Source organism: Accipiter gentilis, chromosome 18, assembly GCF_929443795.1.
Source record: "Accipiter gentilis chromosome 18, bAccGen1.1, whole genome shotgun sequence".
In the NCBI taxonomy this organism is placed as follows: domain Eukaryota; kingdom Metazoa; phylum Chordata; class Aves; order Accipitriformes; family Accipitridae; genus Astur; species Astur gentilis.
Window position 1 is genome coordinate 22,683,303 of NC_064897.1, and position 16,404 is coordinate 22,699,706.

The 16,404-nt window shown below is 36.4% G+C and overlaps 1 protein-coding gene across 1 annotated transcript in view; it reads right to left on the reverse strand.

The window, feature by feature from the left end:
- IGF1 (insulin like growth factor 1) overlaps nucleotides 1-12,331 on the reverse strand; it is a 51,837-nt gene extending 39,506 nt beyond the window's left edge. Inside the window, exons 1-2 of the mRNA XM_049822432.1 lie at nucleotides 12,106-12,331; nucleotides 7,565-7,721 (exon numbers count right to left, since the gene is read on the reverse strand). Of these exons, the coding sequence (XP_049678389.1) occupies nucleotides 7,565-7,721; nucleotides 12,106-12,168 (220 nt within the window). The 5' untranslated portion in view covers nucleotides 12,169-12,331. The remainder of the gene's footprint in view (nucleotides 1-7,564; nucleotides 7,722-12,105) is intronic.
- Nucleotides 12,332-16,404: the final 4,073 nt, after the last annotated feature.

Below are 16,404 nucleotides of genomic sequence, written 5' to 3' on the forward strand. Positions count from 1 at the left end.
TCCCTACTTCTACACTTTTATGGGCACATAAGGAAGCAGAAGGATCTGCTGTCTGGAGGCACTCTTTTACTCTAGAACACTTATATTACGTAGACGGGAAAGCTGGGATCACAGGAAATTTCAAAAGTAAGATGGGAAATATATAAATATGCTGTAGACTCAGGGGGAAAAAAAAAAAAAAAAAAAAAAAAAAAAAGATGAGCCCTAAATTGTTTCTTTGATAAAAGGAAGCTATTCCAGTTTTCACTAGCAAAGGATTTAACATGAGATAAGCAAACAGCTTCCACTCTGTCTCCTAAGAGCAAGAACACTAAAAACACATGAAATTTGACTGTATATAGGATTCAGTCAGAAAATACAGCAAGTGCCTCAGATGTGTGTCTGATTTTGTAGGAATTTAGGTTTACTAAGAAATTCAAAGCAGTTTTCTAAGGAATTCCAAACCAATTTACCAGGAATTGGCATGGGAGAGGCAATCAGAAATTTAACCTAAAAGTTGCTCAGATAAAATTGGCAAGATAAGCTCATCTGTGTAATTTGTCTAATACTTTAAAAAGTCTGAAAAGAAAATAGCATTTGACTTTTCTTGCTTTGATGCTGTAAGAAAAGCAATTTATCCTATTATTCTGAAGGTTATGTGTTAACCAGTGCCTAAGGTACAGCTTTTCAGTTGAAATAGGCATTTAGTATTTAACTAGATTCAATTTTTTAAACTTTTACTTAGAGTGTCAATGCAAAATTTTCTGTAAGTTGGAGTGACCGACTGGTCAGTGTATGATATGCCCCTCCAAAGGCTATGGATGTGTTAAAATTCCTGTTCTCAGAACCTCATTCACAGATACAAACATGAAATATGACTGTCATTACTTAACAATTAGACCCAGTACTTGGACTATATCTTACATAGTGATTTTGCATTAAATGCACCACAAAGAAAGTATGAATTAATGGCTTTTTCTTCTCTTTGACATGGAAGTTCCTGTGGTTATTACCAGAGATAAATTTAGCATAAATTCTTCAATAAGTATACATTTGTGGTATTTCTTTTGTCTTGATTTCTAGACTGAGAAATGGCTTAAGTGTTGGTTACCGCTTTCATTTGTTGTCATATTGTTAACAATTAAGCTTTTATCATAGGGAAATATTGACATATGGGTGTGGTTTAATAAACAGGTTCAGTTCCATCCTTTTTTAGCAAAGCTCTGAAATGAAAATGACTTTAAGTCTCTTTGATTTTCAGTGATGTGAGAGGGTTTGAAACATGTATAAGAGCTAAAGTGCTGAATAACCTCTAGAGAAATGGCTGTATGAACTTCCTTCTCTGAATGAGCACTATGTATAGATTGCCCTAGATGCTCAAGTATTTAATGTAAAAAGTTTTTATTAAGAGACTCTGTGGTTCTGCTAAATTGAGTAATTTGTCTTGTGACTCTTGCTGCTGTTGATCAAATATTGCAAATGCACGATTATTACCAGAATAAATGAAGAGGTCCATATGCAAAGGTTTTGGCCAGTTGTATAGAGCATATGCTAGAATTGAAGTCAGTGAAGGGTTTTTCTTGGTATTTAAGATTCAGTGGAAAAGTAAGAGGGGCAGCTATGCCAAGAATTAATGCTGATCTTGCCAAGTGCTTCTTTGAGTGATTTTATCCAACATGAGACTAAACAATGTATTAAATACACATATAGCAGTTAGGGAATCAAATGTCAAATAACAGCTTTCTGCTATTTGAGACCAAATTTGAAACTTGGTCTAGTGCATAGATAAAGGCAAGCACCATAAAAAGCATTAGCATCTCTAACATCTAACTACTAATATAGACATATATAAATTGAACTTCTGAAGAAACTGTACTTATTTGGTTTTGGTAATGGACACTTTCTGCAGAGATGTTTCTTGCTGAAATTTATATAAATGCTTTGCTTCCAGTCACCTCATTAAAATTATCATTACTACTACAGTCCCTCTTAATGAAAAGGTTGAAAAATTATGAAATCCTTGGTGAACTGAGAACTAGCTGTAGAGGAGACCTGTCTGCGGAATCTAAATTTAGTGTGTTTTAGTGGCTAAATCCTCCTAAAGCACTGTGTGATCCATGGAGAAAGAAGGCAGAACCTCTTTCTCTGTTATTAAAGAGGTAACTTCAGAAGATTAACCGCACGAAACTAAGGTTACCCTTTATGAACACTCCCTAGCCTTTCTTAATGTGGTAACAAAAAGCACAAAATTCTTTCAAAGACTGGCTTATTTTCAGAGAACTTCCTCAATTATTACTACCAGGGGCAACAGAGCACACACCATACTTACATATCAGTTATTTGACTACACAGTGATACAATTCCAGAAGCAAGAGCTGTCTTTTTTTCTTACAGAAGTATATCAATAACTGTGCTATAGTCCTGGTTCCCTAAGCACTGACCCTGCAGACCTGGCTAAAGCACATCTTGGCTCCTTTCCAGGCTAGTTTTCCTGAAAGAAGTAAGGAACCTGGGGATAAAGACTGAGGAATACACTCAAATCTTCCATGGATACAGGATTTGGACATGAATGGGGCATATAGCCAGACCAAGGAACTGAAAAACACTCTCAGATCTTGCTGTGTGAACGTAGCCAAGATGACCAGCATTTCTTTGCAAAGATTTGTAAGACGGTCACTGACACCTCAGGCTGTATGTGTCCACGGCAAGCTTTTCAGCATACCTCTCCTGGGTTTGTAACATTAACTTTCCTTTCAATCAGGGACACGGAGAGGAGCTAATGACTCATAGCTACTTACAGGTATGGAGTAGTTAAAGAACTGAGTGTCATGCCATCTCTTGTAATTATGTTGATAGGTTTGACAGGCCTAGAAACTTTAATAACATCTTAAAAGCAGACTTCCTGAAGTAAACAAGCTGTTAACTAAAGGGGAAATGGAAGCAGCAAAACGTAATTGCCTATTGCTATGCCCCTTATTTCCTTCTTTGTAAGGCAGCAATTCCTCCATATATACCTTAGTTCTACAAAGCAACAAAATCTGATGACAGCTCTGATTACCCAAAATTATGTTCGCTGTCTTATCCTGATTTTCTGATGATTATAAACCCATAATCTTATGTTGCACACAGCTGGGCATATTCCCAAGGACATCACAGAATTCTGATTAATTTAGTGGGGAAAAAAAAGGTAGTAAAAATCTGTAATGCTTCTCCACAAAGCAGTTGACACAAAGACCATTAGGCTGGATACCAGAAAAGCCTGTTTTTTATGGGATTCACTCTTTTGCAAATGGAAACATGTGCTAGATCCTTCTCCATTCTCTGAAGAATATCAGAGGAACTCCATTGTGTCAGGTATGTAAATTCAGCTCCTTCTTTTCCATGCAAATGATGCTTCAAAAGATTCACCATAAGCCCAAAGCAGGTTTTTTTAACAGAAAAAAAGTGGGGTTTTAATTCATGAAATTAATTGACATGGCTTCAAATAAGCATTGCCATCTAACTAGGGCTTTAGAAATTAGAATGACTGAAAGTGTCTAAGTAAACAAGAAAGGTTTTTCTTTATTGGCACTTGTGCGTACTGTTAGCCAAACTGGTATCCATTTATTGGAAAAGGAAAAGGTATATTTTCAAAGGAGAAGGAACTAGATAAAAAAGAATATAGCATTTGCTCCTTAGAGCAAACTACATTTGCTTTCCTATCTCATGGTAGTAACAGTCCTCAGGAAACAACATGAGCAAGAATGAATGATTGTCCATCAAATTCAACTTGTATGAAGGAAAAAAAAAATAATCCTTTTTTTGGTTAATCTACAAAGTAAATTCCTGTCATAAGACTAGACTATTTCAAGCAATATTTCCCCCCTCCTGGGCCATGGCTTCTGTAAGTTTCCTGTAATTTGTCCTTTCAGTTTTTCCAACATTCTCTGCCCTCAGCATTGTTTTGTAATAGCAATGGCACGGTAGACCTTTCTTAAAATGCATTCATTAAAATGCAAATGAACACAGCAGCCGTCTCGCTTTGCTTCATGACTGTTGAATCCAGAGATTTTGAGACTAGAGAAACATTAATTGAGAAGAGCTGAATCTAAGCATAGCCATTTGTGCAGCTGTAGCCAGGCTCTCTGTTTGTTGTCTTCTCCTAACATCAGGAAGCGTGCAGGAACTTGAGTGGCAGAAGTTCTGCCAGGGAGGTGTTACTAGATAAAAGGTGGCAACAAACTGCTCTTCACGGGTGAATCATGGGAGAGAGGAAGCTGTCCAAGAAGCAGCCAGTGCTGGTTGGGGTGAAATGTGACCAAAGGAAAAGGCAGATGCTCTATTTTGGGATTTGTGTAGTGTTCTCCCCTAAAAAACCTTTAAGAAATGCTTCTTGCCAGTCTACCTCATGAAGAAAGGGAGTGGTAGAAACCACATTTGACTTCCTCCTGAAGTCAATACTTTTCTTTGTGTGTGGTAAGCAGCTGGGGCATTTCTTCAGAAGCTGTAAAGAATTTTCTTTTATAGCTAGGAAGTTGGGCAGAGTAGGCTATATAAAGGAATTTTTTTTTTCCTTCCAGTCCTAGCCGTAGATATAGCCTTGTGGTTGTGGAGTAGAGTTTCAACAGAAAGTAACTCAATTATTTCTATCTTCATTTCCACCCACAACTCCCAAGGAATAGTCAGAAGTTTTGACCTTGAATTGGAACCGGGAGATCCACCTCAGCCAAAAGGTATTCTTTATATTTGGAGTCTCTAGTGACATACAGAATGATGGAATAAAAACCTTCCCTCACAGCTATTTCCTGTGCAAGTTAAAGACAAACATTACCATTGATTATACTTTATATAAAGGAACCAGAGTATGAGAATAGAAGGCTTAAAATACAATTTAAATTGACATCCTCTTCACAATAAAAGAAAGTTCACTGGATTTTTACTTCTACATTCTTAAAAAGTCACAAGAAATGGAGCGATGTTTTTAACTTCCAGTAACATGCTGCATTCTGTAATGCATTTGTTATGAGAATCTCAAGTTGTTTTGCCACTGTCACTGGATTTACTTTTCTATAGTTCTATATTTTAGATTAAACACTAAAAAATTAGAGGGAGAAGGCTAAAACAGATTTAGTTGCTGCCTCATGAATCAGAAGTAGTCAGGTAGAGGACACACATTACTTAGCATCCAAGGGCCACATATCAAGTCCATAAAACTCCTGTTGATTACAACAGTGCAAGACTTTCCTAAACCAGGGTGGTCATTCATTAGTAAAACCTTCCACAGTCTTCCATAAAAAACGAGGTAGAACTTTATGGTGTCAACAGTTCCATTATTTCAAGTGAAAACTCAGAATGTAGGAAAACAACAAAGAAAACTAGAGAGAAAGCCTTTACTGACAGCAGATAAAACTCAAGATTGCAAGGGTAAAGATCTCCTTTAAAACTTCAGAAACGCATCCTGATTTTTTAAGTAAGGATGATCTAGCTTAGGGAATGTAGAGATTTGAAACAGATTGTGCAACCTGAGAATAACTGTAATGATTGAAAACAGAGAGAGTTATTGCTGATGATTAGCGTTTCACATGTTCTCTCACCTTGAGGAATACAAAGAGTACACATAACAGTAAGTCTGATTGCTTGGCAGTAACAGCCACTCTTGTGGTAAGCAAGTGTGATAGTTCTCTGAACAAGCAGCAAATATTCTGCAGGGAGAGGAATGACCGGGAAAATGCCTAAGATACATGCACAGTAAAAAAACCCTGCTATGCTGTTCTCAAGATGCAGTATATTGTCTTATTGTTTTCTGGTGCAGAAACAGGAGGGGGAGATGAAAGTCTTCCCTTACATTCCTTCCAGCCAAAAAAGAGAAAGTATTTGTAGGACACTCAAGTAGCCCCTTAAGTGTAACTCAGCTGCTGATAAATGTAACAGATTTTGGTGTTCAAATGAACACCTAAAGAGCTGGTAGAAAAATGTAAATTCCTTTATGAGAGATTCCAGTATTTTTAATATTGTGTTTAGCCCCAGAATACCAAGTTAAACAGCACCCTAGAATAGATGCTTACTAACGTTAGCTAAAGTGTTAAATACAGAAAAAAAAGGGTTCTTTAGTGAACTAATTTGCATATATGAAACTAAGGCTCCCAGTTTCAAAGGTAAACTTTAATAGAAAGTGCCATGAAGACAGTGAAAATGTCTGCAGCTGGTATGTTGAGGAAATCAGGTTTTTCTGTAAATTAAAGGTGCAAGAATCTGGATTTCTATTTTTATTGCAAGCAAGGAGACAAGTATTGAAAACAATAGCTCCATGAATAGAAATGAATAGGAATTAGGTGGGTAAGATCAGAAAAACAAAAGTGATAGTTAGAAAGCAAGAGTGATTAGGCTAAAATGAGGATTATAAAAGTAAAAAAAAAAATCCAACAACAAAACAAAACAAACCAACCACAACCAAAAGCAAACCAAGAAACAAAACCTAGACCTTACAAAGAATATAAAAATAAATAGAAAAAAAACCCCCTTCAGTTAATTTCTTGGCTTTATAGCCTAACCACCCCAGATTTCCTTTCCTTAGTTATATTCTTGTTTGGAAAGGTAACTGAGGCCCTGAAGGAGAGGTAACTTCAGACAAGCATATATTAATACTAAAAGTAAACACTAGCTTCAGAGGCACTAAAAGCGCAAATTCTTGCATGTTGAATTCTTGAATAAATATATTAATGAATAAATTCAGAATTAATATATTCCTAGCTAAAAGTTTCATTAACTTTATGTTATTCGAGTAGCAAATAGCTGAGAATCAGAAATAGGTCTCTATTATTTACAAGTGGTGTGTATCTTGATCTTGACAGCACTTGCAAGAAGGTACTAAGATAAAAGAGTTATCTAACAACCCTAGCTTTGCACAATCTATATCACAGCAAAGGAAAAATATTGTGATGTTCCGTTCCAAAGTGTAGGTCTTGCTCCAAAAAGTTATTTGAGTAGTAATGTATCCACACTATTGCAGATTTAATTTTGTCTGTTTTCTGTACTGGTGTTAATCTTTATTATCTCACTACGTATGAATTTTCCTTCACCTGTGTTTAACTGACGAAGCACGTGGATACTTGGATGGCGTAACTTTCTGCTTGTTGCCTTCCAGCTTTTCTTTTTTAAAAACCAGATGTTGAAGCCTAGTGTATTTTTAATATGATACAATGTGTACTTAAGCTGTTTACGAGTAGTCTGACATAACAGGTACATGCAGTTCTGCCTCACGAATATCTTGGGTCTAGTATGTGCTTTCATTCATTTAATTTCAGTGGCAGGTCAGCAGAAAGCAGTAATACAGCAGGTGGAAAAGCAGCAGCTGGAAAGTGGTTAAAAACAATAACATGCCTGAAAAGGAAAACTTGTCAGACACTCAGAGGCTGAACGCAGGCACAGCTTTATTCTTTACTGAGACTTCATGGTCGCTGAAGGCTTGGGTGTCTCCATGATAGACGGTACTAGTCATACTCAGCAGCCTGGTTTGATCATTCCTAAGCTCACTTAGAGCAGTTGCAAACTCCAGTGGATTACATGGAAAAGTTTAGCAGTTGAATGAAAGAAAGGGTTGACTTACTGAAGTAAAAGCCTCTGTCTCCACACACGAACTGAAGAGCATCAACCAGCTCAGCACCACAGAGTGTTTCTGGGCCAGCAGCAGCAGAACTGGTTAAGGTAAGCAAACACAGGCCAAGGTAGAAGAAATGAATGTAGGACACAGTGTGCATCTTCACCTGCCAAGGAAGCAAAAGCAGTGTCAGAATTTCCCAACAGAGTCCTAAAGAAAATGACTCCTGCACCCTTGTGAGTTGAAAATGCATATGTACTGTAATTTGTTAGACAATAAACACGGTACCAGGAAATGCCTCACCATAATTTTGCAACTGTCTACATATTCTAGTCCATGTATTTTGTAAAGTGATTACTTCCTCTGGCGAATATTCTTGGTTCACATTCACACGTAGTTAGAGAACCTTGTAGTAACTATGATTTATGGTTGCTCCTGCAAAAGGAGGATAAGGAAGAATGCAATAGACAGGCAAAGAGAAGCCCAGAAAAATAAAAGTAAGGAAGACTAGACAACCTTGAATTGTTTTGTCTGAGACCAGATAGGCTATGAGGGAATATGACAGTTACCTGCCCAGGTATTGTGGCAGGTGGAGGTGCCATATGACAGAGAAGAGCTATTTAAACTAACAAACAGCACTGGCACAAGAATAAATGGCTGTAAACTGGATGGAAGGAAATTTGGCCCAATAGGAAAAGGGTACCTAATTAGTACTCCATGGTTCTCCAGCCACCTTATAAAGGGAAATACCAGGACAAAATGAAAGAAATTTCAAGGTAGAGCTTGCCAAAATTACAGAAGAGTTGATGTGGGACCTTACATAGTAGGGGACTGCATTCAGTGACTCTTACAGTCCTCTGTTACTGGCAAGTTAACATTTGGAAGCATTCAAGAAATTAAGAGGAGCACTAGCGAGAGTGTTAAGGATTTGTATTTTCACTTGATGGAAGCAATGACCTCCATTATATCCTCTTAGTCAGGTTTGGCTATGAGGTATACACAGAGGTGACAATTCTTTTCTCATTTACATTTGGTTACAAACTGTCATTTTCCTGGACTTATGATTGAAGAAACACCAATCCTCAATGGGTGTAAATTTGCACTATTCCGTTTATGCACTTCCTTTTATATCAATTTATATCAACCAAAGACCTTACCCAACATGTCAAAGAAGATAGCATTATCTTTTTTAAATACTAGGAAAAGCTATTTATATTTAGTAGCAGGACAGTGAAGAATGTGCTTAATGCATGTTCTGAACTGATTCAGATCACTTGCCAAAAATACTAGTTTTGAAACGTGTAAATCTGAATTTAATTTCATTCTCTTTCAAGGTTAACATTAGTATTGCAGTCAGGTAAAAGTTGCAAATCTTTCTTGCACGTACAGTTAACCTTGACTTAAAACGGCTTTGTATTAGCAGACTGGTGCAAAGTAATTGGAGTAAAATGATTAATCTTCCCTAAAGTTTCTTTCAGGGTTTCAGGGACCATTTAATCTTATTTTTTTCACTGAACTTTTGGAAAACCTATGAAATTATCTATTGCCTGCTCACATGGGATCTGATCCAGTGGGGTATTGAGCCTTCTCTAGTCAATAATTTTTAAAAATCCTTATTTTCTTGGCAAGGGATCTTAGCACCTTGCTGGATGAGTCCCCTATTTCAACTTAAGTCAAAGCTGAATAGGAGACAAATCTACAAATAAATCAGGAATTATCCCCTTTTTTTCCCTGATATTTCCACTGTGAAAATAATGAGCAAATCTAAATCCCATGATATATCATAAAAAGAAAGAATAATTATTTTCCCATACGCAAGAGTCTTTAGGCAACTTTGCCATGCAAAAACCAACAAACTTTAATGCATGGACACGACTTCCATGGCAAGTGGAGGAAGATTAGCTTATAAATGAGTGATGATAACAAGAGGCATTATTTTCTGTAATGATTCCATATCTTAGCAACATCAATTTCTTTCTTCCCTTGCCATATTTTTGAATTTCTAAGATAAATGTGATGCACCTGCAGTTTAAGATGGTTCCCAGTTCTGAGGAGGTAAAGCAGAAAGCTGTTTAGAACACCGCCTCAGAAGGCTGAAAGACATTACAAATACAAGAACATTATGTATTTAACAACTTGTTTTTCTATAACATTTGAGCCAGAAATAAACATAAATCTTAGACATTTAACAATTTTGTATTTTTCAAGACTTTTCAGCTGGGTTGCATTTTCAGATAAATATCAGCACTGAACTACAACAAAACAGATTATCTACTGTTTTTCCTTTAGGGGAAGCCAAAAAGTCTGCACAGTATAAACCACAGAGAATTTCTAACTTTATCTCCAAATTTAACAACAGTCAAGAACTTTCAAACAAGTAAAAACTTTGGGGAAAAGGAAAGAGACTCACATGTTTCTAGGGCTCAATCAATTATTTGTTAAATTAAGTGCTGCTTCATCAAAACTAATTCCAAAACATAGTTTAAAACTTTAACTTTGCTTCATCATCTTAATTAAACATAACATTAGTTGATTCAATATGTTTGTGATAAAATCAAAGTTCCCATTTATGTCCGAGGGGAATATTCTTAAGAAAATACAGAGTTGTAATCCAATATTGCTTCAGGTTCTTTACAAAGAGGCAGGGTGCTTGCAGCGTCCCCAATTTGACTAGAAAGTTGAGAGTTTAAAAGAAAATGCATTGGCATGTGGGTGGGGTTTATTGAAGCATCTAATTACATTTGGAAATTGAATACAGGTTCAGGATGAGCCTGGTTAAGCACTTCTTTTAGTTGCATAGAATGACTGACCATATTTTCACAGCTGGAATTTCCTCTTTTTTTTCAGTAAAATAACCAGCTTTTGCTGCATTCCTTTTTTAATAGTCCAGAAGAGTGGCACCACAGAGGAATGTCATATATGAACACTCTAGATCTCTTTTACTTCTTGATTCTTCTATGTAAGTCCTCTTCGTCTAACAAACTACCAGTTGGCACAAGTTGTGCATAAGAAATCTTCACATGCTTGGTGATTTTAATAACGTATAAGAACATCTACCATAATTGCAAATATCTTGAAGGGGGCAACATTTTTATGGATAGTATATGCTATTATAGCTGATAGCTACATATAGCTATTATTTGCTATTAAAAAAAAAAAAGAGTTACATTCAAAATTACATTTTGCTACGTAAGGTTTGGACCTGATTGCCAAGCCATAGTAGAAGTATGTAATTAGTATGTAACAATAGTATTCACTAGTAATTATTATATAAATAAAGCATATTTATTCTAGAATGGATCAAGGTTTAAATACTGCTAACTTTGATTAAAGAATCTGGGCTACATCCTAACCTAAATCAATATGTTCCATTGATTCCAAGGAAGCTTGGCAGGATGCACCAGCTGAAGAACTAGCACATTACTTTTATGTCTCTTAGTGCCTTGCTCAATACTAAAAAAAAAAAATCATCTTCATCTTTCAAGTATATTGGAAAGGATGCCCATTTATACATTAAGAGAATGGTTTCATCCATTGCAATTACAGACCTGCTTTTTTGAATCACATTAAGGAATGACATAAGTGTGTTTTAAGTGTAAGACATTCTAAAAAAATAATCAGGCCCTAAACAACTAAAAACAGGAGAATTCTGTCAACTGCATAAGTGTCCTTGCAAAATATTAAAGAAAAAAGTTCGTGAAGGGTATAAATTTGCTGATAATGGAAAGTTGAACTAGGGCCAATTGAGAGAAACAGAGGTCAATGCACCTACTGAAGCCAAATTTACTTAAAGACAGTTTATATTAATGTGTAGAAATTACAGGGTCGTAACATGAAACTTCACAAGCAAACTTTCCTGAAACAGCCCTCCCTACAAGGGAAAACTTGGAGATGAACATGTAGGGGAATTTCCATTTTCTTTATGTACAATTGCTTAAGCTATACAAATATGCAAGGTCAGCAAGAGTTGCAGCTGGTTTCTAGTGTAGAAAACAAACTGAACTTCACATTTACTTTTAATTTATGAAAGCAAAAAACAAGTAACTGCTACAATGCTGCCAGAAAATTGCTGCAGTGACAACATCCCTTAAAAGTTTCCCTGTGAAAGCATGAACATTTTATCTATAAATGTGTATAATAAAACTGCAGAAACTTAACATGTGAATAATACCTTTTTCCTATAAAACCCTGCACCTGCAGAAAATAGCTAAAAGTTCTTGTTTTCAGAAGCATTAATTAACAATATAGACAATGATGTAATTGGACCCTTTAATAATGACATAACTGAAAAATTGCAAAGTTCTCTGAATAGAAGTGAAATTTAAGACATGTATCTGCAATAGTTTACCCTTACAGTTATCTATGTAATTGCAACTATTACATACAGCCATTTTCCAGATCACATAAAATTGCATGTTCAGCAATTTAGAAATAATTCTCAGTTCTAAAATAATGTTATTGAAAAGTGCACAATACTCTTCAAACCAGAAGCAGACAATACACAGTAAAATAAAACTAAAAAATTATTTGAAATAGTAATAAAGATTTACCTTCAAGAAATCACAAAAGCAGCACTTAACTAATTGTGTTGATAGACTGTTGATTTTTTCCATTGCTTCTTAAAAGTGCAAAGTCTGGAAATGAATTTGTTAGCAGTAATGATGAGAAAAAAGAAATCCAGAGAGATGTGAGATGTTGAGAGCAATGTCACATTTCAATATTGAGGACTTTATTCCATTGCGCAGGCTCTATCTGCTCTGATTTTAGCAGTGACAGTGAGATTTAGCAAACAGAAGAGGGATTTAGAGAAAATCCTCACATTTATCTACATTACACAGACACTGTAGACAGGAAACAGCTGGGGGAGCATTTGCCTTCTCTCTCTCTCCCTCTTCTGGCAAAGTTACCGAGTAAGGACTTTTTTGGGCATGGTGACAAATAACATCATACCTTTGCATTTTAAAACTAGAGCACAGAAGCATATTTTTTTCCCCTTAAAAGAATGTGAATTAGTGACTGAGGGGTGAGCAGACAAAAAAGCTTGTGCTGCCATGAAAAATAAGAAAATGTATTCTGGTTAACTTTCAGATAGCTATGTGTGCATTTGTATTTATGTGTGTGTCTGCATTTCAAATATATAAAAACTTACACACGTAAGGGCATTATTTGTATATATGCATACCTTTGTATGTATGTACACATTTTATTTATGCATAGAGGCACAGGTATTTTATTTATATAGTATAGAAATACAGGCAGTCGGTTATCTACTTCTTCCTTAATGCATCTTTACGTTATTAAACTTGGCACGCCTATATGCTGAGTAACAATTAAAACCTCCAGCTCTCTGTGCTATTAACCCTAAGATAGCAGTTTGTAATTTGCTAAAAATAACAGAATTGTTGAGCACTACTTGTAAATAGGGCAAAACAGCTTTGTGATCTTTTAGCAACCACACAGGAGAAGTCGTATCATTTCCTAGAATTTACAGTACTATGAATATAGTAACACAAGTAGCCCAGTTTGGGGGGCTTCCATGACATTTATCTTAAGTGTGCTGCTGTAATTATAAAGTGATTTTTTCCCCCCTTTTAGTAGTAATCTTCATAATTACTCTTGATAACAATTTAAATGACATGGGAGAAAGACAATTCAACTTTGTTAGTTCTGCAATACCTAACTTTTGCCTTTTTATTTTTCCTCAATTATGAGTATATTATAAATAACACCAGCTGGCCAGCAACATGCTCTCACGGGTTATGATGTCATTCAAATCCCTCAACTGTGTTAGTGGCTTGCAATGTGCTCCAAGCCAGCTGTTTTTCTATTTATAATGTATGCTTGCATTTCAATACTTAGCTATTGAGAATAAAGTTGTGATGCTGTTTTATAGATACAATTTGTACTTGTTACCCTTTGGTTTTGGAAGATGGCATTTAAATGTAGAGGTTTAAACAAGACTACAGCTCCAGAGACCAAACAGCGCATGATTTCCATAAAAGCTGTTTCAGAACACTGCATTTTGTCCCTGTCCCCTTGCACTCAAGTGAGAGTTGCATGCTGAGGTGCTAGCTGTGCTTTAGCATTGAAAATAACAATTGAGGTCGTGTTTGCCCAGGTCCCCTCTCAGTTTTCAGATCCACCTTGATCTATATGGTGCTTGCCAGGCAGAAAGGGCACATTTAGTTATTTGTATCCTCTATGAATGGCTAATACTCTGCTCTGTGCAGTTTTAAACGGTGTACGGTTAGCTAAGCTGATTAATCTTTGGAAGGGATTTCTTCTGATATAGCATAATGGCAGAATCACGGGGGGCTTTGAGTTAAGTTTGTTTAGTGCTGGTAATACCGGTATTTCAAGTATTCTAATACACATTTGCACTGCAGGTACTGTATTTTAATATTCTGGTCTGTTTTATTCTTCCCTCTGCATTTCAGAGGTCACTGAATAGCGGCACAGTTCTACACATAGCTTGACGTGCGTCGCCTGCTGCAGCTCATGGCACATGTATCGCTTACTTACTTCACCGGCCTAATAGAAGAATGTGGGAAGACAAATTATCAAAGCTCTGATGTTCTTTATCTTTCACTTTTACAGTACTACAGATGGGTACACGTACTTCTGCTTTTTTCTTCCTAAATAACAGAGAGAATCCACTCATTCATTGCTTCCCCACTGCCTGCACCTCAAACCCTCGTCTCACTCCTCACTGCTCGCTTTCTCCTAGGTTTCACCAGGCCTCTCTTGGTCGTCAGAGCAGCATGCAGTAGAAGATGCAACTTTTGGCTTTCAGGGTAGCCAGAGAATTGTCGTGTCTCTACACAACTGCTAATCTTGTTTCTTTCCAGCTGGAATAGTCGAGAGAGGGGTTTGGTAGTAAGCTTTAGACTTACTGTTAGTGCAGGGCTTTTCCTCACTAAGTAATTCCATTTTTGTCTGGAAAATTAAACATTTCTCGGGACATATTGATCTGGGGATCACTACTTTCCTAAAATATAGCTTCTATTCTGGTGATAATATTCTAGTCAGTATAGCAGTCTGTTAACTAACAGAGATTTGTTCATTTCTCCCTTGTTAAATATAATAGCTTTTACTTTATAAACCATTTAGAATAAAGTACTGTATGATTACTACATTATGATTGAGGGCTTATGCAGTTACATATATTTCCTTGAATAAAATGCACCTATAGACTACAGAGGATATGATAGTCATCAAAATACTCACAAAAGAAGTCCAGATCAGAAAAAAATGATTTAATTGGAATGTGTATAGCTATTCTACATTAAAAGGCAATAGCATATATATTTTTGTTAGGCTTCTTAAGCATAACTTACAGTGATATAATAGCCACAAAGATATATGAAATGTGTGAGAGATAGATAATCAGATATTTAGGAATTTGTGTTACGATCCTCATCTTTTGCAGTCTAATACTCCTGTGATATCACTAATGTGCTGTAATGCTGTAGAGCTCATGTGTCAGTTTTTCTGGGGACAACTCCATTTTACAGAAGACAGCAACACTACAAATAATCAATTATCCTAATTAATAGATTATCCCTCCTTAAATCCTTCCTTAAAAGGTAGGAATATTGCCACAATGCCTGAAAAAATCTGAACTATAGTAAGGCAACCGGCATGCCATCTTCTTGCATTCTTCTATATTAGATCACTCTTACCTGTACGCAGCTATTTGTTGTCTGTAACTGTTGCTTCTTATGTTGGGATTGTAAGTTTTCTGGAACCCAGATAGAATCACTATAATAGATATCACCTGAGAGGGTGATAGGGCTGAGACCATGGTGGAAGACGGGATGGGAGAAGACAATAAACACAGTGGCTGGCGAACAGCTGTTCCTCATTATATGAAAATAGCAGAGACAAAATTGTCTTTTATTATGTTGTTTTAAGGACATTCGTCCTGCAGAGAACATACACAGATGCAGTAAGATTCATGCAGTGTGAACAGATGATGGAGCTATATTGAATGCCATGGGTAATATGTCCCTTCTCCTCTCCACCCCCCAGCCAAAAGTAGAAGAGCCTTTTGAAGGACTGATGCCTTAGCAGTCTTCCCTTAGATTACTGACTGGTTACTGAATTCAGTTCACTGGGCCAACGGGAACTGTATTTTTTGGTCTTTTTATTTTTTTGGAGGGGGGGGGCTCGAGGCCCCAGATCATGATATTAGACAGTAAAGCATGTTAATTTCCCTAAATCTAGGCATCTAGTGTCATTTTTAGTGCTGCGGGATATCCTGCATGCCCCCAGCTTCCACTACAGTGATACTTGTTTCCCATAAGTCTCTGTGTCCTATCTGCTGACCTCATATAAATTTCTTGCATACTTTAGGGCATCTCAAATGGCCTTCAGCACCTGCAGGTAACTGAACCCCACCATAAGGCCTTCTTCTGGCATGCTGATCTGGGATTCTTGTAAGTGCAGCCTTTGGCCTGAGTATTACCTTTGGCTTCTTCATAAATAGAGACAGTCTGTCTTCTGTCATTTACTATTTTTGTGATCCATTTGTGAAGAGGTTTTAAAGTGGAGAACACGACAATTTTCATTGCATTTCAGCATGATCTGAGTGTATATTTTCCTTACTCTCCTTTGCTTATCCCCCAGCTTAAGCTCTTTTGGTTTGGAGCTGTCTCTTTTTATTTGTTTCATAAATCATCTCCTTACTTTTGGATAAGATAAAATGTTATTTGCAATGTTAATATTATTTCCTGAAACACACAAATGATTGTTTAGCTCTTATAGTCTCTAGTGAATGATTTATAAAATATTACATGTTTACTATTGGAGAAGTTTGGCTTTCTTTTCTAGGAAACAACTTTGGAGAA